The sequence below is a fragment of the Siphateles boraxobius genome, unplaced genomic scaffold (genome assembly GCF_051911475.1).
Source record: "Siphateles boraxobius isolate OS27281-9 unplaced genomic scaffold, OSU_SipBor_1 120, whole genome shotgun sequence".
Lineage (NCBI taxonomy): Eukaryota > Metazoa > Chordata > Actinopteri > Cypriniformes > Leuciscidae > Siphateles > Siphateles boraxobius.
Window position 1 is genome coordinate 2,153,432 of NW_027508723.1, and position 27,050 is coordinate 2,180,481.

General features: G+C 37.1%; 2 protein-coding genes across 2 annotated transcripts in view; one reads left to right on the plus strand and one right to left on the minus strand.

Moving 5' to 3' along the window:
• Positions 1-446: 446 nt before the first annotated feature.
• On the minus strand, positions 447-3,470 carry pigw (phosphatidylinositol glycan anchor biosynthesis, class W). Its single transcript, XM_077222723.1, has 2 exons — positions 3,210-3,470; positions 447-2,090 (listed from the first exon to the last, which is right to left on the minus strand). The coding sequence occupies exon 2, from the start codon at positions 2,085-2,087 to the stop codon at positions 621-623; it is 1,467 nt and encodes a 488-aa protein (XP_077078838.1). The 5' UTR covers positions 2,088-2,090; positions 3,210-3,470; the 3' UTR covers positions 447-620.
• A 36-nt stretch (positions 3,471-3,506) lies between these two features.
• The window catches only part of myo19 (myosin XIX), a 39,195-nt gene continuing 15,651 nt past the window's right edge, over positions 3,507-27,050 (plus strand). Inside the window, exons 1-17 of the mRNA XM_077222478.1 lie at positions 3,507-3,794; positions 7,942-8,089; positions 9,639-9,787; positions 11,450-11,563; positions 13,927-14,053; positions 14,169-14,238; positions 14,322-14,424; positions 14,626-14,722; positions 17,774-17,850; positions 18,275-18,365; positions 19,839-20,004; positions 21,418-21,491; positions 21,686-21,921; positions 22,887-23,063; positions 24,241-24,381; positions 26,593-26,700; positions 26,808-26,878. Of these exons, the coding sequence (XP_077078593.1) occupies positions 3,684-3,794; positions 7,942-8,089; positions 9,639-9,787; positions 11,450-11,563; positions 13,927-14,053; positions 14,169-14,238; positions 14,322-14,424; positions 14,626-14,722; positions 17,774-17,850; positions 18,275-18,365; positions 19,839-20,004; positions 21,418-21,491; positions 21,686-21,921; positions 22,887-23,063; positions 24,241-24,381; positions 26,593-26,700; positions 26,808-26,878 (2,060 nt within the window). The 5' untranslated portion in view covers positions 3,507-3,683. The remainder of the gene's footprint in view (positions 3,795-7,941; positions 8,090-9,638; positions 9,788-11,449; positions 11,564-13,926; positions 14,054-14,168; positions 14,239-14,321; positions 14,425-14,625; positions 14,723-17,773; positions 17,851-18,274; positions 18,366-19,838; positions 20,005-21,417; positions 21,492-21,685; positions 21,922-22,886; positions 23,064-24,240; positions 24,382-26,592; positions 26,701-26,807; positions 26,879-27,050) is intronic.

Below are 27,050 nucleotides of genomic sequence, written 5' to 3' on the forward strand. Positions count from 1 at the left end.
GGACTACATTAAAGAATATATGAAAATAAACATGTATAGTTTTATGACATAATATCAATTGAGTTAAAAGAATTTGGAATATAAGCAAACATAAGTATTTTTAAATTATTTTTAAATTAGTATACATAATGATTGCATATTTGTTTAAATATTATCTAATTCAAAGTCTGCATGATATATTTGCTTAAAATGGATCTTATAATTATTTTAGTATACATAAGCATTTTTTCCTAATTGTTTTCTACTTATTATGCGTGCAACTTTACAACCTGATGATATTAAATAAAAGTCTACATGGAATATTTTTAATCCATTTACCATTCAGGAACTGTGAGAAAAAAAGCTAAAAGAAATGTTGGCCAATTAAAAGACATAAAACGACAAAAATCTGAATCTAAATCTCTGATGTGATGTCCATGTTATTTGCATCTAATATTCGCATGAAATCATCCAATTTAGTACTTTAATATAATACAGATTACACATACAGTAACAGCATATTTATAAATAACCCATTCACATTTATTTGCACTTTGCAAACAAATTTACACACAGCATTTATTTCACAGCAGTTGAAACAAGAGATCCATTCAGAAACCTAAAATTAAATAAAAAGGTGTTTACCAGAACTTAATGGTTATTTTATTGATGTGCAAAATGAATATGACCAAGCTGTTCATGAACATATACAAGAGCAAAACACTCACACCTAAAACATCACTGCTGTTGAGAGTGTCTATGAACACATTGGTCAAACCCGTCATGATATTCGCCAGCAGGAAATATAGCAACTGATTCCGGCTAACAGACTGTATGAGGCATAATGCATCCATATTATTTCTCACTTTCTCAGACTTCCTGTTTTCATGTGGACACCACGATGTAGACACAAGTGAAAAATTAGAGATGACTTTAGAAAACAGTAACACTAAATCAGCAATGCTTAAACAAGAGAGAAAGAACACGGCTTGCGCGACGGTCCAAACGCAGAAGGAAAGATTGGCCATTCTGCGTGAAACTGGGTCTATGCATCTCTGGCACACGAATAAAGCGAAAAACAACCCAAAGCTGGTCAACAGAAGGTTACGGATCACTCTGACCCAGTCTTGAACTAAAGCTCTGCTTTGCATGATGTAATGGCCGATCTGGACCCCAGCCATGTAGATGGCTATATAACCCACCACTGAGAAGATGCCCTCTTTGTTTTCCTCCAGAAAGCCTACGCGATTATTCCCGTGAATGAGAAAGGACTTCAGACCTGTGGTTTCCAAGATAACCTGATACGTTCCACCAATGAACACCGCAAGAATCCATGAGGAGTTTACCGGAAAGAGAGCCAGAAGTGCAGACGCCACCAGTCTGACGATGGCCAACGTGAAGAAAAAGTTCCAGTGAACTCCATACTCAGTCACATGTTCGTGATACCCGGATGATTTAACGCTCGCAAGCCTCACGAACCCTAACAGGACCAAAGGCCAGACTGAAACAGACTGTTTTAGCACATGGCTGATCTTCGATCCTCGCGTCTCCTTTCCTCTTGCTTCGGGACACACCAACGCATTGGCAATCACGTAAGCTCCCACACCGAAATCCATCACTCCTGTTCCATACGTCTCTGTTTTTGCATAACGTCTTGGGAACACACTGAAATCGACAGCTAAGATGCTTATGGCGGTCTTAACATTGACTAGAACGCGGAACACGGTTACAAACGGGACTTGGTTGGATTCTACCTTGCTTTTCACAAACTTGTCCATCGTATTGGAGAAGGAACCTCGCTTTCCGTTCTTGTACACGAGGTACAGGACAGCGAAGTCCACTACTGCAATGCCCACGATGACAAAGTGAAGGATGTCGCTTAACGCGGTGCACGACAGGACCAAAGGCATTATTAGAGATGTGAAGTCCAACAGGAGATGGGATGCCCAGGAGAACGGACGAATCCCTTTTCCCAGGTGGAAAACGATCAGGAAAAGACCTCGAGTGAGGAAGCACAGCGGGGCTAAGAAGGATCCCAGAGAAACCTCCGTCAGGCTCGTGCCGTTCAGATTGCTCACGAATGCAACTTTCTCGTCTGGTGATGCCATTGTCTGCAAAAAGAAACAAACATATTTTATTTAGATTATAAAACATAGTGTGTGCATACACTGCCGTTCAAAAGTTTGGGATCGGTATTTGTTTCTGATGCTCAACAAGGCTGCTGCATTTATTTAAAAATGCAACAAAAAAAATAATATTGTGAAATATTATTAAATTTTAAAACATGTGGATATATAGTAAAGTGTAATTTATTCCTGTGATCAAAGCTGAATTTTCAGCATCATTACTCCAGTCTTCAGTGTCACATGATCCTACAGAAATCACTCTAATATGATGATTTGCTGCTCAAAAAACATTCATTATTATTATCAATGTTGAAAACAATTTTTTTTTCAGAATAGAAAGTTCAAAAGAACAGCATTTATCTGAAACAGAAAGCTTTTTTAAAATTATACACCACAGTATAAAAGTTCAAAAGGGCGGAAATAAAATAAATCAATACTTTTATTCAGCGTAGATGCATTAAATTGATCAAAAGTTACAGTAAAGACATTTCTAATGTTACAAAATATTCAAATAAATGAAACAAAACTTTATATTCATCAAAGAATCATGATTTTTTTTCCACAACTGGTGAAGTGTTATCAAACTTGATAATAATAATGAATATTTTTTGAGTATCGAATCATCATATTATAGTGATTTCTGAAGGATCATGTGACACTGAAGACTGGAGTAATGATGCTGAAAATTCAGCTTTTATCACAGGAATAAATTACACTTTAAAATATATTAAAATAGAAAGCAGATAATTGAAATGATAATAATTTAAATGACTCAAATAAATGCAGCCTTGGTGAGCAGAAGAGACTTATTTTAAAAACATTAAATATCTTAAGTTACCACTCTCAAAAATTTGAACGGCATTGTATATATAGTATATTATATATAAATGAATAATACATTTATGATAAGTGGCCAAAATGTTGTCTGATTCTTGTGGTAGTTAAAAAGTATAAAGTTGTAAACCAAGATGATGCTCTGCAAATCCTAAAATTGACCATGGTATATTTTTATCTCAAATATTTAAGTGCAAATAATTCCATTTAGGCGATTGAATCAAGAAACACATTTATTGAAGCTATTGAATTATATAAAATGTGACTTACCTCTTCCGTGTGATGTGTAGTGAGACTAAACTACAGAAACCACATTATTAAAGCAGTGGGCTGTCAGGATAAACCGGTTTAACACACTAAACAGGGACTCCTATGTATCATTACTGTACTTGTATCTTTTCATTAAATAGTAGAAATACACATTCCTCTAATAAATCGTTTATTTTTCATTAAAAATCCTCAGTTTATAACAAAGTGTCGTCGCACATTGGCACTGGAATGTTTCTTTTCCGCGTTGGGCGTGGCTTACATGAAACGTCACTATATGGGCGGGGCCTTTTCTTGAGTGACGTTACTGCGCGTGTCAGTGCCCGCCGGTGTGAGTCGCGCGCGAGTAGGAGTTTTGTCCTTCTCTAAGGAATTTTCATGGCTGAAAAACATAAAACAACTCATAAAATATCCGCCTAATGGCAGAGATATGAAGAAGTAAATACCGCGAAAAGCGTCTTTCTAAAGTTTACAGTCATGGCGAATGTCAAACAGAAGCTTTTATTCCGAAATAAAGACGTTTCGACCGTTAATAGCTCTGACGGGAGTTTGGAAAAACCTGGAAGACCAAATCGACAGAAAGAAAAGGTAACTTTAACGTTACACTAACTTTATTATTCACTGCTCATTTAATACGTTTACCTCACTTTTTCATTATTTATAACAAAGTTTAAGATTTATCATCAACAAAAAAATATTGAAATTAAACTGACAAACTGAACAGGAAAATACACGTTTATCTGAAAGAAAGAAAAATCCCTGTGGTATCAATGATTAATAACATGGTACTGAATTGTTGCCATGTTTATTTACCATAATATTCACATGGTACTTCAAAGAGTAACTTACCATGGTATTACAAAGGCACATGCCCAAAACCTGATATTACTATGTATGGTAACTTACCATATCCAAAAAACATGGTAACGTTAGTACAATGGTTCACATTCATTCATAGTTTTCTCATTTTCTCATCACAATTAAATGTTTTTTTTGTGACAAGAAGAAATACACACACACACACACACACACGCACACACACACACATAAATGTGTTTATATATATATTGATGGGGAACACAAAGATTTAAATTCTCAAATGTCATTGTAAAAAGTTATTTAGCTTATTATTATTCTTGTCCTAACAATACACATTTTATTTATAAAGGAAGTAATTTAAACAAGATAATAAATGTCACCCTAGACTAGTTCTCTATTGAGTTTAACAATAATTGTTGATAAAGTGATTTACTCTAATAATATGTAATCACTGTATGTACTGTCTTGTTTTTCCGGTGTTACCTCATTTGCATATTCATTGACGTGGCTCGTGTTATCATTGGCGGATTAAACAGATGCATCTGAAATAGGCCATGTTTAGATTATTCAGCAGGTCAGCCTAATCTGAGCATGCGCACAAAACTACCTAAAAGGCTCTCCTTTTTTGGCATAACATACAATCTGTCCAGGAGACAAGTTATTATATTGTTTGTTCTCATGTGCTTTGATATGTTCATTCTGGTCTAATGAAGTTGCACTATTAAAGGTCACCCTTGGGTATTATGTCTAGTTTACTGTTAAGTGTGAATATTGCAGATAGTTTGTTGTTGTCTCATGCCCACAGATACATTCATCATTTCATTATTTCCGATCCATTATGATTCATAACTTCAGTGTTGGTGCTGGCCGGAAAGATCCTGGCAGTTGAAACTGGATCATGTTAAATTCTGGAAATCTGTAATTGTTTTGTTAGATGTTTCTGAATTAATCTGTCATTAATCTATATCTATGTGATCTCTGAGTCTGTACTTAACCAGGTAGTGTTTCAGTATTTGTTATTGGATTAGGAGCAGACAGTGTGTACTGTATAGGCCTATAATTAGCTTGTCGTCTTTAGCCTGTCCTGACCCTTCTCAACACGTGCTGTCATTAGAACATGTGGATTCGCAGCAGAATCAGAGGAAGGACGTGCAATTTCATTACTCCGTTTATACCCGATATTTATAATTTTCTCGATGAAGTGCCGGCTCGTTGTTTTGGATAACGTTTTATTTTTCGCTCATTAGGAACATTTGCCTGCAAGCGTCTTTCAAGAGAGGAATATTACAAGCAATTAGTCAGATCTCAAAGATGTGAGAAATATGACAAATAAAAATTAACTGAATCTAGGGATGGATTGCACCGATATGAAAATTTTGTCCGATACTGATCATTTTTAAATCAAATCGACAAATCTAAATCCTAATTTTTACATCATTTTTGAGAGCCTGATTACAAAAACAAAAGTCTCATCATTAAAAGCCATGTCTCAAGCACACAATTATAATGATATTCTCATTATAATTTTATGTAGCCTATATGACAGACTTGTGTTGCTCTGAACTGCATTTCCCTTTTTTGAAGTGATTCCATTCATATTCTAGCAATTCAAAACCATCATGTTGAACAGTGCGCATCTGAAGTGTCTCAGCTGAAGGAAATAATACATTATTTTTATCGCCTTTTATATTTCGGCAAAATTTTCTTTTCAGGCTGATAATGATAACATTGAAAATGAACATATATCGGCCGATACCGATATGGTGGCTGAAATATCGTGCATTGCTAACTGAAACCTTTAAAGGTTGTTGCAGATAAAAATGGCTCTTTCCTTTGATGTCATGCATGAACTCAGCTGACATAAAACAGGTTTAATAATGATATTGTGCATTATGTGAAATGCGATTGCACACTATGGGCTTTGAATGGATGTGTTGTGTTCTTAAGTTTAAATTATACTGTTTTGAATTAAATTTAGGGATGCATGATATATCTGCCACCATATCGGTACCGGCCGATATATGTTAATTTTTAATGTTGCTGTTATTGGCCTAATAAGAAAATATGGCTGATATTTTAAAGGCGATAAATAATGTATTATTTCCTTCAGCTAAGACACTTCAGATGCACACTGTTCAACATGATGGTTTCGAATTACTTGAAATATGATTGGAAATCACTTCAAAAAATGAAAATACAGTTCAGTTTAACGTGCAGCACAAGTCTGTCATATTATAGGCTACATAAAATTATAATTGTTTGCTTGGGACATGGATTTTAATGGTGAGATTTTTGTTTTTGTAATCAGGCTCTCAAAAAAATGTATTCTCGGTCTATATATCGGTTATCGGCTTTCAAATATAAAGAATTATCGGTTACCGGTATCTGCCAAAATTTTCAAATCTGTGCAGGGTGGGAAATTAACTTTTTTGCCCACCAGCCACAGTGGCTAGTGGATGCCCAATTTTACCAGCCACTTGTATTTTTTACCAGCCACTTTTTCTGGAATTCAAATTTATGAATGAGAACTGTGACTTTGATAACATTGACGTCCATTACAAATATGTCATTGGTTTTATCCATTTAACAATGAGTTATGCTGCACTCAGGAGCCAATTTATGTTTTCCTCCGTGGATGCTCACGGGCTTTAAAAAAAAATAAAAAAAAAGAACTATTAGCACAAACAGGGCTACCATAATATGTAAGCAACATGCATGTACATGTTTGTATTTTTGAGAGAATATTATGCATGGTTATTTTACAGTTTATTTTTTAATATTAGTTAAGTCTGTATGACCATAAAGGATGGAGTATTTAAATGTATTTTGCTGCTATTTGAAAAAAATCCAGCAAAACGCACCCGCGCGTTTGTCGACCCCAGAGGGTTAACTCGATAATAAAGCCGTAAAGTAGGCTTTCTTTCAACTCAGGACAGCACCACTTCTCACAAATACAGAAAGGATTGGAGATGAAAAGTTTAACTGACACGTAATCGAGCTCCGGAGCACCCACGGTATCGGCTCCTATCCTAGCCGCTGCTAAAACTATCCCTAAACTAAAAAAATGATAGCTATCTAGCCATCACAAAACACAACTTCAAGTTAGTAATTTACTTACTTGCACATCCAAATGTAGTCCCGAAAAGGTCTGCCCTTTTTGCCGATCGCATGAACGTTTCTGAATAGAATTGGTCATATTCATTGACTCTATTTTAAGGTTAGTTGTTCCTCTAACGAAAGAATTGTTTTCATTTTCGGACGACGCATAGGTTCGACAGTAAGCGAACTAAGCGAACCCTCGTTTTCCCTTCGTCATCAATGCGCCACTTGTTCGAAAAGTACCTTCACTTTTTATTTACTACGCCCTCAACAGGTTGTACATTCATATACTTCTGACTCCGCGGCGGGCCTCTTAACACCGGGTATATTTGTTTAATTTTCCTTTCGTCTGTACCTCAGCTATATGTGTCACGGTCCGTTCAGCGCCGTGTCTGTGCGCTGTGTCCGTAAAGCACAGCGCTGAAAACCAATCAAATTAGTTACTCGACAAAAGTGCATTATTTTTACTTAGCAACAGCATTCTTTGACAAAAGATGTCCAATCCGTTACAAGGAATGTTTTAAGTAGTAACCAATAAAAATATGTTTTACAATTTACCCGCCACTGTGGCTGGTATACAAGGCAAAGTCACCCTCCACTTTGGAAAAGTACCAGCCATTGGCTGGTGGCGGGTGCTAATTTCCCACCCTGAATCTGTGCATCCCTACTTACATTTGTATTTTTAATGTTGTGCAAAACAGCATCAGGGCTTTGGACGTATGAAACATTTCTGAACTGGATTGCATCAGTACAGGCAGTGAGTGGAACCTGTTCTTTTTGAATGCAAGCTCTGAGCAGATTTATTTGCATTATGCAGGTAAATGGACTGACAGACAAAGCCCAGATCCTTGGGAAACCTCTCAATGATTCACTGGAAGTGGACATCAGAGACTTCCTCATCAATGAAGCTGAACTTCACACGTACGATGACCTCACTAAAGTCAACCCGGTCACCCCTTCTACAGGTACAGTGTTTGTGCAAAAGCAATTCAGATGATATTCTTTCAGCATTTTGATCGCCTGATTTCAGTTTTAGCATCTGAAATTCTTGGTTGGAGCTTGAATTCTGATTCATAATATCAACCATCACATCAATATCAACATATCATCACATCAAAAATAACTTCATCAATTTATACAATACAGATCAAAGCAGCTTCACATGAATGAAGAGGATAATAGTGTTAAAGAATGTTGTAAAATTAATCAATTATGAAAAAAAATTCAATTTCAGCTCTATGGAAGACAATAGCCCTAAATCAGGCCACGGTCATATTTAAAGTCTCCCTGTGGTGAAAATCCAGCTTTTAATGTTGTTTATATGTCTATGTGGTGTTTTAAAAATGCTTTAAGACAAATCATGTGCAGATTCATAAGTCAACACCATTGCTGAGTATTTTCTCTTTAAAATTGCAGTGAACCTAAAAAAAAGGGTTTGTAGTTTGTAGGGTTGTAACAATATATCGTGTCACAATATATTGCAATACAAAAATGCAACAATATGTTTTGTGGATAGTGATATGTATTGTGTAAGTTCACCCAAAATAAAAATTACTGTGAGAAAAAAAATTCACGTTTTCAGAGTTTTAGTGTCAGTACTACATTAAACTGTTATAAATAATGTTGAATACAATGTATAATAATGCAATCTGGGAATATTTGCGGGTCCTGATAATGCCAAATGTCTTATGTTACCAGTTAAAAGTGGCCTACATTACTTTAAATATATCTAGTCAGTGTCTAGTCAAACGTTTTTCTGACAGTATACAGTGCTTGCCATGTATAAAGTCTATCCCTCACTGCCTCGTTTTCATCCGTGTTGAATTCAATATGGCGTTTAGGTCTATATCCTGTCATTATCCAGCTCAAATAAGGTCAAATTGTTTTCATCCGATAATGTCAGTGCAGTTACTGACTGTTAATTGTCTTTTAAACCCCTTTTAAACTGTACTTACTTACAAGACTTTAAAGTCCCCCTGTATTCAATCATTTTATCCATTAAAACTCACCTTTGATCACCAAAAATGACATATTTTTAAATGTTTTTTCCTTGAAAAAAAATCTTCATGCATTTAAAATAGCTTGAATGTAACTTGAGTCGACACCCTTGCCTCATTTAGTATATGCGGTTCTATGAATATGCAAATGAGCCCCGCCTCCACTCACTCACTCAGCTCAGAGATCCACTCGTTGACGATCACACGTTGATCTGATTGGTTACAAGGTAGTTTGTGACGTCAGAAACACCAGCGATTTCAAAGCGTGTTTTTGAGACTGTCTTTGGTTCACTGCAGTTTTAAGCAGAAAATACTCAGCAATGCTGTCGACTTATAAATTTACACATGGTTTCTCTTAAAGCATATTAAAAACACATAAACAAGCTTGATTTTCACCTCAGGGGGACTTTAACAAAATAATACAAGTAACATGAATTACTATTTTACCTTATCTTATACTTCTAGCTCTATTGTGAGTGTGTTTAATTCCTGCTGTGGTGTTTTGTGTGTTGTACAGTGCTGAAATGTCTGCAGGCCAGGTACAGCGCAAAGGTTTTCTACACACATGCTGGCTGTACGCTGGTCGCCCTAAACCCCTTCCAACCCATCCCTCACCTGTACTCTCTGGATGTGATGAGGGAATATCACGCCGCCCCTCAGCCTCAGGTAGACACACATGAGGACATGAACAAGTCTATCAGTACATCTCAAACATTAAAATGTAGAAGTTACAAATACTTTGCTGTGGAAGCCATAAATACCATGAGTTTATATGGTCATATGTAGGGCTGGGTGGTTTAATGCTTCATGCAATGAATTGATAGATGTAGTAAACGATTTCTGATAAACGCTGTTGAAAGTGGATCGGACTGAGCACTACAACACACTTTGTAGCCAATCAGCTACAGATTTGAAGACAGACTGTAGAAAGAGAGATGGCTGAGAGACATTACAAAGAGAAAAGCTCTGGGGAATATCACTAGAAAAAGAAGAGTTGTGATCAGGCAAAAGCTTTAGGACCCTCGTTAATATTAGAAAAACTTTCCAGCACTGAAGAGACGTTAGAGCATGAAGGCCTGAAAACAGACGCCAAGGTTGTGTAGTTTTTGCTCCGTACGTGATAGGGCTGCACGATTAATCGGAATTAAATCTAATGCGAATCTAATTTGGCAAAGGCTGCAATAAATTGTTTTTTAATGCGTCGCTTGTCAGTGCAGCACAGTTCTGTGATCAGTAGTAAATGCTGCTCCATATGAAAGCCAGAGGGCGCTCTTGCGCAGAAACCCCAAATATTCCCTGCAGCAGAAGTAGATAATCCACGTCATTCACTGCAGCTTAATAAACAGTAAAATAAGATTTAATTTAGGTTTTGATGTCCTTAAGAATATATATTTGCGGTTTAAGTACCAAAAACCATCTCAATATATTTTTACAGCTCCTTTCTCAGGAGCTCTGCCAAGAATAGGTCGATTTTGGCCTGTCTACTTAATATTCATGAGCCTCTCTTCCGATTGGCCTGTTGTTTTCTGAGTGACCCACCATTGGTGGGGGAGGAGACTGAAGGCGGGGACTGAGTAGTTCTGACATCACACATATATACGGAAGTCACAACAGTTCGTGAAAAGGCACAGCTACTTTATCCAGGCTGTGTGCATTTGTCTGTGGATCGACTGTTTTGAAACTTATATGGTAGTTTCAACGCCCCTAGACCTCCGTTATCATGAAACAAGCCAGGAAATTTCAGTTTTGACAATATAGGACATTTAAGTTATGACACCCACCTCTAGTAGTATGTTGTCTTTTGAAACTAGAGATCTGTGCTGTTAATGCATTACAGATGACAGGATGATCTGCCTTTTGTCAAAGCGGAGGACAGTGTCAAAACAATGTTTGCACACCTGGTCTGTTCAATGTGCTGCAGGTTCTGTGGGATTCAATATAAAGTTAATGAGTCAGTCATATTTTAAACAGGGCTGAACAGTCTATAATTCCTTTGTTATGTCTTCTGGTCACCATCTGGCATTAATTTGTGCAAAAATTAAAATACAAACTATTAGTCTATTATTTATGAGTTTTGACCTTTTCGTATTTACGCCATGGACCAGTAACAATGCTTGCTCTCCTCTGCATGTTTATTTTGACTAAGAATATTAATGGAAAAATTGCAAACCAGGAAGTTGGATATAAATAAACTGAGGTCACTCTAGATGATATTGACTAACATTTTATGGCCATTTTCTGGGACAGGTAAGGGTAAATTATATTAGGCTGATTTACAAAAAGCACTGTTATATAGAAGGCAATGTTAAAGCATCTCTTTGTACGTAGGAATTTAAGCCACACATCTTCATCGTAGCAGAAGAGGCGTATAGGAATGTGCAAGGCCAGGTGGAGCCCATTAACCAATCGCTGGTCGTCTCTGGAGAGAGCGGAGCTGGGAAGGTAAGCGGTGTTTGTATGTCGTAGGTTCCTAATTCATGTTTTCCAATGCAAATGAGGAATAACTACTACACAAAATTAGCAGTCCTAGCTCTATGTAAACATCTCTTCACATGTGGATTTAGTGATAGAGCTTTACTGTAGGTTGCTCTATACTTCAATGCAGGGGCGGAGTGGGACCAAAAAATCTACCGGGAAATTTCGTAGACCACCGGCCTAGGGGGGTATTTTTTTGTAAAACAAAAATATTTTTTTGCAAGAACCCTTGCAAAATTGTTTTAAATAGGTTAAGAAAGCCACCACTACTTGTCACGATCCAGTGAAGTCATGTCCCACCACATCTCAGGATCGATATTGTCCCCCACCACTTTTTGAAACATTGAGGCACGGATGTACTAATACAAATAAATAAAACATCTCCAGTTAACTAGGAGAGCATTCATTTAATTCGCTATTAAATAAGCGATCTAGCGCTAAAATGTGTGTTTTTTTTTTAAATCAAGCTGTGCGTTCGTTGCCGCTGCGATCGGTTGTCATGGATACAGTGTTCTCTTGTGGCGCGCGTCGCGCGCAGTCTTCACTCGGACGCGCGCTTCAATCTATCGCTGTTGCGAGACTCTATTCATCCCGGTGAAATCACAAAATAAAATGCAGACAGTTAATGCACACAAACGTTTCCCTGCTTGATATAGACTGTAACCACTGATGAGAGAGAAAAAAAAAAAACTATACAGGTGCGGATTAGAACCCGTAACCTCTGACACGCTTGGCAAAAGATCTACCACTAGACCATTTAAGAACTGAAACTAAATTTGCGGATAGATGCACTTAATTACGGGTTGAGCAGAGAGGCTGTACAGTTTGACCAGCGGGCAGCAGCCGCACACCAGGCTTCCGGATGGTGTTGCTAAGAACTTGCAATGTATAACTATTATCAGACCGGCCCTCGCAGCCTCGAAACACAACCGGCCCACCGGGAAAAATCCCGACTCTCCCGATTGCCACTCCGCCTCTGCCTCAATGGCAGTCTCTTTGTAAAGCTACTTCACATTGTAACTAGGGGTGTAACGGTTCACAAAATTCACGGTTCGGTTCGATACGATACAGTGGTGTCACAGTTTGGTATGTTTTCAATACAGCGGAAAAAAAAGAAATGCCTGAGAAGTTTCCTATTTATTAAAAGAAAAATTATTTTTAAATAAGTGTGAGTTTTCCTACATCTTGAAACTTTTAGTTTTATAAATGGGGGTAATCTTTGTAGGATGAACAAATAATATTTTGTCCGGCAGGAAAAATCATAGACATAATAAATACATAGACGCCCTATTGGTCGCTTTGGAACGTTGCTGCGATACGTCAACGCGTCCGCCATTTAGCTGAGGGCAAGACTGCGCTGTAAACAAATGCAAGTAAACAGGTGTGCTGCGGTTTTCCTGGATAAAAACAATAATAACGTTTACATTTATCAACCGATTTCAGTGATTTGTACGTGGTGTACGTTACTATTACTAATTATACAATGACCAAAGACAACCTGAAAAAATCTTCAGCCTTGTTTGTGAAAGGTAATTCCCCGAGACCTGTTTTCAATTGTGTGGCGATTTGTACAGCCCCAAGCAGCATACGAAGCAGGCATTTTTCTCAAATCCCGTAATGAGAGGTACGGGAAAGTTGCCCTCCGCAATAGGGCGTCTATGTATTTATTATGTCTATGGTAAAAATGGTACAACAAATCGTTAGGTTTGTAATGCGTACGAACCGAAAGCCTCCTAACGAACGGTTCAATACGAATATATGTATCGTTACACCCCTAGTTGTGACAGATTTACATAACAAAATCGGCTGACTTGTGAAACATACAGTATGTTTTTACATTGCTTTAACTCGTCGATTTTTCTTTTTATAAGTTATACAAGATTTAACTTTTTTTTTAGTCAGTTTAATGTAATTTAAGTTGAAATGATTTAAACATCCAAGTTAATTGTACTTAAAAATGTAAAGCAGCAACTTTTGTTTTTTACAGTGTAGTTGGCTAACGATGCTTTTGGGAAAAAGATCAGGCTAAAATGATCTAAATAAACTTCCTGTTTGTTTTTTGACATTGTGAATGTGATTCTTCAGAAAGATCCGCATGTTAGAAAATTATTAAAGTTTAGAAAGCCTTTTTTGCATTTTGTGTTCTGAATTTTGCTGTTTCATAGTGCAATGAACTCTCTTAATATAAAAATCCAGGAAAGTTTGATTTCTTATATGATGTCTTTAAACGGTCTGTCAAGCTCAATATTTCAAACACATATTAAGTCTAACACCGAGTCTTTTTGACGGATCTCAAAGTGCCACATCTTCTGTACTAAATCTCTCTTCAGACATGGACGTCACGTTGTCTGATGAAGTATTATGCCACTGTGGCCGCCTCGTCTCAGAAGTCCCAGAACACAGTAGATAAGATAGAAAGACGAGTACTGGACTCCAACCCCATCATGGAGGCATTTGGTGAGAAAGACTGAGAGCATTTTATGTTTTACTCTTATTTTCTCTATGATTTTCAGTAATATCTTCAATAGACTCTTTCCAAAAGCCTTTATTTTCCTTTTTCCTTCTTCCCCAGGCAATGCCTGCACATTACGCAACAGCAACAGCAGTCGCTTTGGAAAATACATTCAGCTTCAGCTCAATGGGTCAGTTGTGTTTTCTCCGTTTCATCGACTTGAACCTAAAGCATCTTGTGATTGTTTTAAAACAATGTGATTTTATAATTCAGCTCTCAGCTGCTGGTTGGGGCGTCAGTGCATACGTATCTCTTGGAGAAGACTAGAGTGGCTATCCAAGCACCAAATGAGAGAAATTTTCACATATTCTATCAGGTGAAGTAAGAGCCTGCATTCACAAAACCTACAAGGAATACAAATACTACAAAAGATATCCATTTCCAGTAATACTATCAGTTCTAAGGCCCTTTATGTGTTCATCATCTACAAACATACCGTGTGTCAGTTAGTAAGACAATTTTGTTTGCTTGTGTGTTCATTTGTATGTTGGTTGTTTACTGTTGGTTTGATTTGAAGATGATGAAAGGAGCCACAGAAAAACAGAGACGGGAATGGATGCTGCCTTTGGAACAAGACTTTGCTTGGTTGCCACATGCTAAGAGAACCTTAGAAGGCAAGAATTAAAGTTTAAATCTCCCTGTAGACATTCATTTTATCCCTTAAAGGGATACTCCACCAGTTTTTCTTATTAAACTATGTTATTCCCTTAACTAAGACGAGTTGATACATACCTCTCTCGTCTCAGTGCGTGCACTATATCGCTCTGTATTGCCGCAAAACTATGTTAGCACTTAGCTTAGCCCATGCATTAAATATGGGCCAAGCAGAGAAGCGACCAAACACTTCCACGTTTTCCCTATGTAAACACAGTTACTCGAGTAGTGTAACTTGACCTGGGCTGGTGACACAAAATAAACCGTTGCGCTTTTCTAAGCGTTTAAAATCGATGACTATATTGTATGGCGGAATACCATAACAAGTGCTTTTGAGCACTTCGACTTGGCGCAATAATATCTTCACTCGTGAAAAGTCCTCTTACCGGCTCCCGCTTCCTCTCCCCCTCCCTCTGACATTTCCGTCAATACAACCAACGTGACATGCGCCGGTAGTAGTAGTTCGAGCGGAGTTGACGAAGTAACTGGTTGTTGGAAGCTAGTTTGTGTACAATAATGGTTAAAGCGTGCATCGTAAAGGGTTGTGAAAATAAGGAGAATGTACATAGTGCTGTCATTTTTCACCGAATTCCAACACACCACATACAGCGGAGAGCTTGGTTAGCTGCTTTGAACAAGAATCCCAAAACACCATTGATGACTCTGAAGAAGTGGCGTGTTTGCTCCGAACATTTCACAAACATGTGACATGAAAAGAAACCTGTGCCATTGAAAAAACACAGGAGGGGACTTTTTCTTGCTTAGCAAGTGAAGAAGGCAAATGTCAGTTATTATAGTTAATATTTTTGTTGTTATATTTTTAAATTAAGTATTGTACAATTTTGTGACTTCACTAATGTTTGAATAAATCTGTCAAAAAACATTTTGCCAATAGAACACATGGCATGTCTTATTTAATAGGGGTTTTAATTGAAAAAAAATCCTGGATGTTGCATGAGTGATTATATCAGAAGACATTGGATTTATCAAATGAGATAAAAGTATCACTCCATATGTTGTAGGTAGGTTCAAAGCTTTATTTTTACAAAAAAATATAGGAAACTGAACTGAATACAAATAAGGACATTGAAAATAATAAAGTGATAGAAACACATCTACATTATGGTTGTAATATAGAAATATATACAAATAGTAACAGTCATATGCCTACATATCCATTGCCTCATGTAGTTCTTGAAATCCAACATAGACACCGGACTCTGAAGGATATCTTTGTCGTATAGTCCCGACCACACATGATGGCAGTGGTTTCCGATTGCCTCTGCCCAAAGTTTCACCCTGTAGGGCCCATTCCAGCATTATCCGGTAGCATACCAACCTATTGTGACTGAGAATGAGAGATAGACTAAGTTTATACATTTATAATTGAAACCATGATACATAGGCATATTTAAATGGTATAGCACTTACTCTGATGATAGCTGGCCATCTGGTCCACTCGGCGTCGGTCGTTTCCTCCAATTTACTTTGTCACGATGAAAGAAAAATTTTACGACTGCCGGGTGAATCATCGCTGCTAACGCGTCGTTTGCCGCGACACATGCGATTTGTCCAGGGTCTTCTGGATCTACACTGACCCCCACCTTCGATGGCAATACCTTGTCCCATTCTAAACAGCACAGGCTCTCAATTTCGGTCGGCATCTGTTCGCAACAGTCACACTTGCACCGCTCACCAAGCGCTGTTTTCCCGTGGTCTTTCGCCAGCTCCGGTCTGTTCTGGATCATATCTTTCTTGCCTCTCACGGTCCATAAGAGCTAATTCCTCCTCCGTGTACTCGGGTTCAAACAGATATGGCTCTGGGTCTTCTACAAAGAAGTCATAATCATCTACAAAGTCCGCCATTGCAAATGATCTGCAGTTTGCTAATAGCACAGGTAGTAAAAGTCACGTTGGTTGTATTGACGGAAATGTCAGAGGGAGAGGAAGCGGGAGCCGGTAAGAGGACTTTTCACGAGTGAAGATATTATTGCGCCAAGTCGAAGTGCTCAAAAGCACTTGTTATGGTATTCCGCCATACAATATAGTCATCAATTTTAAACGCTTAGAAAAGCGCAACGGTTTATTTTGTGTCACCAGCCCAGGTCAAGTTACACTACTCGAGTAACTGTGTTTACATAGGGAAAACGTGGAAGTGTTTGGTCGCTTCTCTGCTTGGCCCATATTTAATGCATGGGCTAAGCTAAGTGCTAACATAGTTTTGCGGCAATACAGAGCGATATAGTGCACGCACTGAGACGAGAGAGGTATGTATCAACTCGTCTTAGTTAAGGGAATAACATAGTTTAATAAGAAAAACTGGTGGAGTATCCCTTTAAAACTCATCTTTGATCACCAAACTGGCATATTTAAATGTTTTTACCTTGAAAAAAATTCTTAATGCCTTAAAAAAAGATTGAATGTAACTCGACACCCTTGCCTCATTTAGTATACGCGGTTCTATGAATATGCAAATGAGCCCCGCCTCCACTCACTCACTCAGCTCAGAGATCCACTCCTTGACAATCACACGTTGACCTGATTGGTTACAAGGTAGTTTGTGACGTCAGAAACACCAGTGATTTCAAACCGAGACTGTCTTTGGTTCACTGCAGTTTTAAGGAGAAAATACTTAGCAATGCTGTCGACTTATGAATTTACACATGGTTTGTTTGAAAGCACATTAAAAACACCATATAGACATATAAACTACATTAAAAAAAAGCTGGATTTTCACCACAGGGGGACTTTAATATATTTATGCCATAGTCACATTTAGCAGATAAGAGCTGGGCAATCATATAATTTACATTTTGCAATGATATAAGCAACCAAGCCCTATGCGAGTATATTGTATGTATGCTGATAAAATGGACTTGCCTATATATACAACTTTGTATTACGATCTGGGTGATAATATAGTTTCACTATACTTCAAGAATTTGTCTTTTGAAGCATTTTAGGAAGCACTTTTAAATTTTTTACATCTTGCATTCTGTTTGTCTCAGCAGAAGACTGTTTGCAAGAGACGATGGATGCCATGATCAACCTTGGCATTGATGAGGGGAAACGGGCACAGATTTTCAGGGTAAGTTGTGACAAGGGTAAATGGACATCAAAACCTCAAAGATGATTATGGATGGTATGATTGGATGTTGGATTTTTAGATGCTGATTACAGTTGGACTGATTAATTAAACTTTCTGATGTTAATAAGACCTTATTTGTATGAATAGTCGGTGGAGACTAAATCACTAAAATACACCACACACCGAAGAAGACCTGAGAGATGAAAAGTTTGTTTGTTTCCCCACGTAATGAATAAAAATAATAAATTAACTTTTTGATTTCTCAGTTCAAATTACCTTTGCAGTTTTAATGCAAGTTCACACACCACAATAACAACAGAGGAGATGAGAGAATTTGGATGGGAGTTGGTGACTGTTGATGGGTAAAATGGAAATAAATATTATACTGATATAAAAATGACTTGATTGTTGTCTTTTTGCAAAGATCCTTGCAGGTCTTCTGCAGCTGGGGAATGTGGACTTCAGACTTGCATCAGAAGAGGCCCAACCATGTGATCTTGATGGGCACTCCAAAGGTGTGGTGTTTCTGCTGTTTTGTTCTTCTAAAAAGCAAAATTATGGCTGTGAATTAGGTAAGGTGCATATTCCAGACATGATGAGACAAAGTACTATTATTGGTGATGCAAGTTCATGTCTGGGTTGTGACATGTCTCTATCACATTCCTCCTCTCTCGCCACTACTTTCCTGTGACTCTTTGCTATATAATCTTTGATACAGTGATGACCAAAATTATTAGAACACCTGACAGATCTGAAAACATTGACCTTTTTTGCCTCCAAAACATGATATCATTTCATAATGTGCATGAAAAATGCAGATGATTACTCTGAGCACAACAAATATCAGATGAAGTGAGTCGTCGTACTGTTTTTATCCACTCTTAACTTTTATATTTGGTGTGTCCATCTTTTGCAGCAATTACAGCAGCACATATCCCTGACATAGTGTCTATATATTTCCTGAGAACTTCAACACTAATGTTATCTCATGTCTGCAACTGATGCCAAAGGCTTTTCTTTGAATGTACAATAGATCTGTCCAGTTTATTTTCCAACTCACCCCAAATTTGCTCGATGGGGTTGAGGTCGGGACTTTGACGGGGCCAGTCCATCATTTTTAATGTTCTGGCTGATGTTTTCCATTACAGGTAGTTCCGACAACAGTTAGAAGAATGTTTAGGGTCATTGTCCTGTTGGAAAATAACAACCGAAACCTCTTAAATATGTTTAAATATGTTATGTTCTAATAATTAGAACATAACTAATTATGTTAGTTAATTATGTTAGGCCACCACTGTATATTATGGATGGTATTGTATTTGAATATTCGGGTTCATAAAAATCGAATATTCGTTTATTTAAATGTGGTTTAACGAGAAATGCGTTATTTTTTTAATACGCATAAATATTTTGGCGGGGATGTTAAAAATTATTTTAATACGCAAAACTGTTATCCAATCATAGCAGTGGGCGTTTACTTCCAAGTCTTGAATGCTTCTCAAAACAGAGTGTTGGGTCAAAAACAGGATCGAAAATAGCCTATTACTTCTAAATTATGATGTTTTTTGTTTAAATTGGGACTCTTTTTTTCGATATTGTGTGTAGTGTCTTCATTTCAACACTGATATAATGTAATAAAATACTGAAATAAATATAAATAACGTTGATTAATTACCACGCTGTTGCAGTCTGGAGTATCCCTAGTGTTTGAGGTGTAGGTTCTGCTTCGGGATCAGACTCATAAAACATGGCGAACATCGGAGGTTATCAAAACAATTTCACATTTGTAATGGTGGGGATTTTAAAAATGATTTTTAATACGCAAAAATGTTACCAAATCATCGCAGTGGGCGTTTACTTCCAAGTCTTGAATGCTTCTCAAAACGTTTGAGATTTTTGGGTCAAAAACAGGATGATAAAAAAGCCTATTACTTCTAAATTATGTTTTTTGCTTGAATTAGGACTCTTTTTTTCTATGTTGTGTGCAGGTTTCCTGCAGAAGACCGCTGCCCTGCTCCAGGTGCCGTTAGACGAGCTGCAATCGTGTCTGACCGTGAGAAATCTGCGCGCTGGCAAACAGAACATCCTCAAACCTTGCTCTCAGTCGGAGTGCACTGTCCGCAGAGACTGTCTCGCTAAAGCCATTTATGCGCAGTTAGTCACAGACGTATAAATGCAGCTACACATTTTAGGAAGATGTTTGTAGAGTTATATTTTATAGATATGAAGTGTTGCATTATTTATTAAATGCAATATACTTATACTTGTCACGGTACCAAAATTTCAACAGCCTGTACCAATACTTGTAAAATTTTGCGGTTTTCTCTACCAATTTCAGTACCACACCAAAAACTGTTGCATTAAAGGGATAGTTCTGCCTAAAATGAAAATTTAAGTAATCAGTTACTTACCCTGGTTTTGTTCTAATACAGAATACTGTTCTTTTTTTTTTTTTTTTTGACAAGAAAAGAAGCAATTAAAAAAAATCCTGATCTTGCTTTTCCATATAATAACAGTGAATCGCGACCAGCATCAAGATTTAAAAAAGACAAAAGTATCACAGAATGATCCCACGTGTCGTATATTCCAAGTGTTCTGGGGGGTGTATGATTGAGTTTGGTAAAAAAGCAAACTGAAATGCAATGTATTATTTAACATAAATCCTGACCTTGGCCGTTGGTCTTCTGTGCTCGAGTGCGTTCATGAGACTCTACCAAAGTCCCTTTAAGACTTGTCAATTCACTCGGCGGCCATCTTTGAAACGCTTCTCGGGCATGCAAGTGCTACTTTCTTTTTGAATGGGGAAACATCAAATTCTCCAAAACTGTTTGACAAACTTACGATTAAATTTTATATTTGAAATCACCAATGAAATCTTATTTCTTATGACTTATTTTGCCACATTTAGCGTTGCACTTTTCCCCATTCAAAATAATATGAGTGTCAATACGACTCTGCTAGCGCCACAGTTCACTCCGACTCGCCCAGAAGAACACACAAGTTGTGATAAATAAAGACTAAGAAAAACACAATATGAAAAACCATGCCTAGAAATCCTAAAAAAGTATCTGTGTACTTTCTTAACTGAATATCACCAGACCGAAACTTGACATGTGAACGCGATAACTTCATGCGGCGACGAACACAAAAGATAAATAAACCTCAGAGAAGAAAGTACATGATTTGTACTTGTCTTGCTGCGTTTTTATTAATCTCACGTTATAATAAAAAATCTGTCTTAATTCTACAATGAATGAATTATTTACATTGTGTTTACACATTGTTGGTTATAATGAAAGGCACCTCTGATTGGCTACAATGCTTGGCGCTTGTAAAAACACGGTGTAAATAAAAACCTTTGACTCTCAGAAAGCCCTTAAACAAACATGAACGTGAATGCTTGAAATGCTGGTACTGTCAAATTCATTATACGGATCAACTGGTACCAGTTGACAACCCTACTTATACTTGAAGTGAAACTGAAGAACGGAAGATATTTTTATAATACTGGTGCAAGTTTTTCAATGACCACATTTCAAGTTGTTTTTTTTCTCTTCCCATCTTCAGGCTGTTTGACTGGTTAGTCACTTTCATCAACAACAGTATGTGTGCCGATAGTTCCATGTGGTGCAACTTTATTGGTACATATTCTATTTATTTAATGGAAAAAAAAGAAAAAGCGAAATATTATTAATTAATTAATTTCATTAATATTTTCTGCATATAATTTTAAGATTTTAATGTGTCGGTGAATCATTTACTGTACATTTCATTTTCTAAATGGAATGAAAAAACAACTAAAAAGCAATAAATCCCTGACTGGTGTCTTCTGCAGGCCTGCTGGATGTGTACGGTTTTGAATGTTTCCTCCTGAACAACCTGGAGCAGTTGTGTATTAATTACGCTAACGAGAAGCTGCAGCAGCACTTTGTGGCTCATTACCTGAAGGCCCAGCAGGAGGAGTATGTGACCGAGGGGCTGCAGTGGTCCTTCATAAGTTATCAAGACAACCAGGGGTGCCTGGACCTGATTGAAGGCAGTCCCTCTGGCATTTTCTCCCTTCTCAATGAGGTTTGCTTCCACTTCCTATCTCAGAGAGAGAAATCAGAAAAAGCTGAAAAAAAAGACAATGACTTTGTAAAAGGATCTTGCATTTCTTTGCATCGCATTCAGGGTTTGAAATCAACACTCATCAACCCACCAATAATGCGAGTAAAACTCACTTTCAAAAATAACCCAATTTGGCGTGTTACATATTATGTGTACTCATTTTGCTGGGGAAGTTTGTGTAAGCCAAATCTGCACAGATTTTGCACAAATATTCCTGAGTCATCATGATATATTAAATACAGTGTATTGCACAGAATCTGTGCCTATCTGGCTTACTTGAACATTCCTCAAAAATAACAGCATGCTTGTTTATTTGCATTGAAGCAATAGCAAAGATTAATAAGCATTTGGCTAACAGAAAACACATTGTTATTTTCCAGCATCCTAATCTTTTTTTTATATATTTTTGTACTGTATTGATCTGTCCACCTAAAACACATTTTTGGTGATGAGGATGAAAGAGGAAGGGAGGAGATGCTGGATGACAGGATTTTGTTTAAAAAAATAATGTATGAAATCCAAATTTTATTTATATATATATATATATATATATATATATATATATATATAAAATAAAATTTGGATTTCATACATTCATTTCATATATATATATATATATATAAAATAAAATTTGGATTTCATGCATTCATTTCATATATATATATATATATATATAAGCTGTGACTTAGTTAATCTGGTTCATTTCTTTTCTTTTTGGTTATTAGAAGTTCTGAATGGCCGGTAACTTAAAAATCTAGTAGCCAAATTGGCCGGTGAGTGAAAGTTAATTTCAAACCCTGATTGCATTCTATTTGCCACTATTTCTAGCTTATTGATACATGGTGAAAGAGCTTTTTTAATAGAACTATTGAATTTACCTTTCTTCCTTCCTTCCTTGCTTCCCTTTCTGTCGGCCTGTCCTTCAGGAGTGTCGTCTGAACAGAGCATCGGATGCGAAGCAGTTTCGTGTGCGTCTGGAGAAGGAGCTGTCAGATAATGCCAACATCAGCTGGGACAAATTCAGCAAAGAGCCCCATTTCACTGTGGCCCACTACGCAGGCAAAGTCAGCTACCAGATCCAGGGCATGATGGAGAAGAACAAGGTACAAACTACTCTACCAGTCAAAAGTTATGGATAGGTATGATTTGTAATGTTTTTAAAAGAAGTCTCTTCTGCTCACCAAAGCTGCATTTATTTGATTTTTTGAATATTATGACAATTTAAGATGACTGTTTTCTATTTGACTATATTTTAAAATGTAATGTATTCCTTTGATCAAAGCTGAATTATATAAATAGAAAATATGTTGAAAAGTGTTTAATGTAAATTATATCTTAGAAAAGAAATGTGTTTAATGTTACAAAAGCTTTTTATGTCAGATAAATGCTGTTCTTTTGAACTTTCTATTCATCAAAGAATCCTGAAATAAAAACTGTTTTCAACATTGATAATAATCATAAATGTTTCTCGAGCATCAAAGCATCATATTAAAATGATTTCTGTCTCATGTGACACTGAAGACTGGAGTAATGATGCTGAAAATTCACCTTTGATCACAGGAATAAATTACACTTTGCTGTATATTCACATAGAAAACAGCTGTTTTAAAATTATAATAATATTTCACAATATTATTATTATCATTATATATTTTTTTTAAATCAAATAAATGCAGCCTTGGGGAGCAGAAGAGACTCTTTTAAAAACATTAAAAATCTTACCGATCCAAAACTTTTGATTGGTAGTGTATCAAATCAAATCAAATCAAATCAAATCAAATCCTTTTATTGTCACACAACCATATACACAAGTGCAACAGTGGGTGAAATTCTTAGGTGCAGTTCCGAGCAACATAGCAGTATGACACGATGTGACGAAAACAATTACAGCAAACATCAGATTTACAGTACCATATACACTAACAGAACAATAATAATATACAATGTACAATATACAACAGTTTACAATATACAACAATATACAATATACAACAATTTACATATACAACAGTATACAAAAATACAAAAAGAGGTAATTATACATAGAGTAGATACTCGTAAGGTGCAAATATATATATATATATATATATTATGTAAATGCAGTAGGTTATGTTGTGCTGATATAAATAGTTATAAACATATATAAATAGTTATAAAAAACTATTTATAAAAATATATAAATAGTTATAAACATAAATATGTAGCTGGTCTAAGCTAAACGCATACTCACTCATTTGTGTTTTTGTTTCATTTGCACGCTTGTGTCCATGTGTTCTGCAGGACCCGGTTCCTCCTGAGCTCACCGGTCTCCTGCAGAAATCCCAGGATTCATTGCTGCACAGTCTCTTCGCTGGCGGTGACCTTGAGAGCGAGGGCTGTAGAGGACACAGTAAAGTGATCACTGTCGTCTCCAAATTTAAGGTACAGGTTTTAAAGAGGTAAAAAATAAGCTTATGATGTGTTCATAGAAATATTTAATTTTTACAAATGACTTCTATACATATGAATTATTGTGTTTTAGCCCTGAACCATTCCGTTTTACATTCACATTATAGGATGATTTCAGATTATTTCCTCGTCCCAGGCATTTCAAAATCTTTCACACATATATCTGTTATATTCTTGATTGTATAAAGTGGTCAACAATCAAGTTTTAAAGTAGAGATATACTGAAGATGCTCTGTGAAGTCAAGTGAATTGTTAATGTATGTGCTTTTCCTACATTTTCTAACCACATTTTATAAAGTGCTAGTCATAAACGACAATGTTTAAGACATGTTTTACCACAATGGTTGATTGACATGTGAATAGGCAGGCCTTCACTGTTGTCCTTTGTTTATATCTGTATTTAAAATATTAGTTCACTTCAGAATTAAAATTACCTGATAATTTACTCACCCCCACGACATCCATGAGGTTCATGTCTTTCTTTCTTCAGTCGAAAAGAAAAACATTCCAAGATTTATCTCCATGTAGGGACTTCAATGGGGTCCAAGCAGTTTCAGTGAAGCTTCAAAGTCTCGACACGATCCCAGCCGAGGAATAAGAGTCTTATCTTGACAAACCATTGGTCATTTTCTAAATAAAATAAACATTTATATACTTTTTAACCACAAATGCTCATCTGCACTAGCTGGGATGCGTCACGCATTATGTTATCATGTTGAAAAGGTCACACTTGTTCCTGTTCAAAAAGGTAGGGTAGGGCGGAAAACTCCATCTCATTTTCTCCTTCAACTTCAAAATCACCGGCAACGTTGCTTTACCCTTTATTTATTTATTTTTGTAAATGGCGTTTGACTTAGTCTTTGCACGTTCTCTATGTAAACACTAGGTCTGTACTTTAGCCTACGTCACGTGTGACCTTTCAACGTGATTACGTAATTTGTGGCGCATCACAGAGCTAGTGCAAGACGAGCATTTGTGGTTATATATATATTTTTTTAAAAGACCGATTGTTTCACTAGATAAGATATAAATAGAGTGGATTATTTGGGCCCCTTCAGACTTTTATATGCTATTCAACTACAATCAGACTGTAATGCTGCATTCACACCAAAACGTGAATAGAGCGTAAAATTTGCGTCTATCACGTCTAGTTGGACGTTTGAAAATTTTGAATCCATTCACACGTCCAAAGCGAAATTGGTGTGCGTAAAAAGCAACAAAAAAAAACGCTTCTTGTGAGAGGGGCGAGTGATGTTGATCGAGCATTCATTGAGAGTCACCGCTCTGTATTTGCTCAGGAGAGCAGAACAGCAGCGTGGGGATCGTCGTCAACGTACTTGGGTCCACCAGACCCTCCGGAGGCCAGTTTCCCATTTGCTCCAGGAGCTACGCCTGGATGACGGCGTACTTCCGCCTGTCCCGCTTTCAATTTGATCACCTGTTGTCCGGCATCGGAGTGAGGATCACCCTCGCCCTCACCCACCTAACTAATCTGTAATTTATTTTTGTTTTGATGATAAATGGAGCCAGCCTACAAAAGTGATTAACCTGTCCTGTGAATTTTTTTTTCTTTTTCACAACACTGTCCATTCTCGAACTATGTTCTTGCACTAAAGTATGTTGGTTGTCTTTACATTAGAATATTTGAATATGTTTCATATAATCTAGATTAGATTAGGAATAAATAGCCTTCAATACAAAATTAATATGTCTCATATATTGAAATTAAGTTTTTATGTGATAAAATATTTACTTCACCACGTGACAGCAGCAAGCAGGCTCCTAATTGGTTAACGTGGCGCGAACTGACGCAGAAGTTCAGATTTTTCAACTCGGGCGTCAGACGTGTAAATGCACCAAATAAAATATTTTGCGCGTATCGCGCCAGACACTCTATTCACGTCATTCGTGCAAACTGGACGCGCGAATGAGGCGAATTCACGTCTACCGCGCCACACTAAACGCCTCATTCGCGCCGCAGGACCTCTAGACGCGCGTAAACGCGTCTTTACATTGACTTAACATTGAAATCACTTGCGCCAGACGCTCTATTCGCGTTTGTTGTGAACGCACCGTGATAGAGGATGTTCAGGAGTGATGCTGTCATGTCTTGGTTCAATTCAGATTATTTTTAAATTGACCTGTGTCTGTGCTTAATTTGTTTGTCTTTCTGTAAATATGCAGAACTCACTTGAAAGCCTGATGAAGATTTTGCACAGCACCACCCCGCACTACACACGCTGCATCAAACCCAACCCCGACTGCAGACCGCTCACCTTCAAAAAGGAAGAGGTGCGAAAAACATGTGCATTTCGGTCTTTTCACATGGGATCCCCTTGAGTTAAATAAGTGTAAAGTTCATGGACTGATTAGTGAGTCTTGGTTTGATTTGGTTTCAGGTCATCGCTCAGCTTGAGGCCTGTGGGATAGTGGAGACCATAAACATCAGTGCAGCAGGATTTCCCATCAGGTAAAGCTACATAATCCACACATCTCTTACCTTATAAGCTCCACATCATATATGTGATTAACCCTTGTGCATGGATCACACATCTGTGTGTGTTTACCTTTAAGACCGGATCGCGCATCTGTGCGTATTCACTATTAAGCCTTTAGAAATAAGTAAGCTCTCAAATGCTTTT

Bases quoted from the DNA above. Each gene is read 5' to 3' on its own strand.
- pigw (XM_077222723.1), bottom strand. From the start codon at position 2,087: ATGGCATCACCAGACGAGAAAGTTGCATTCGTGAGCAATCTGAACGGC.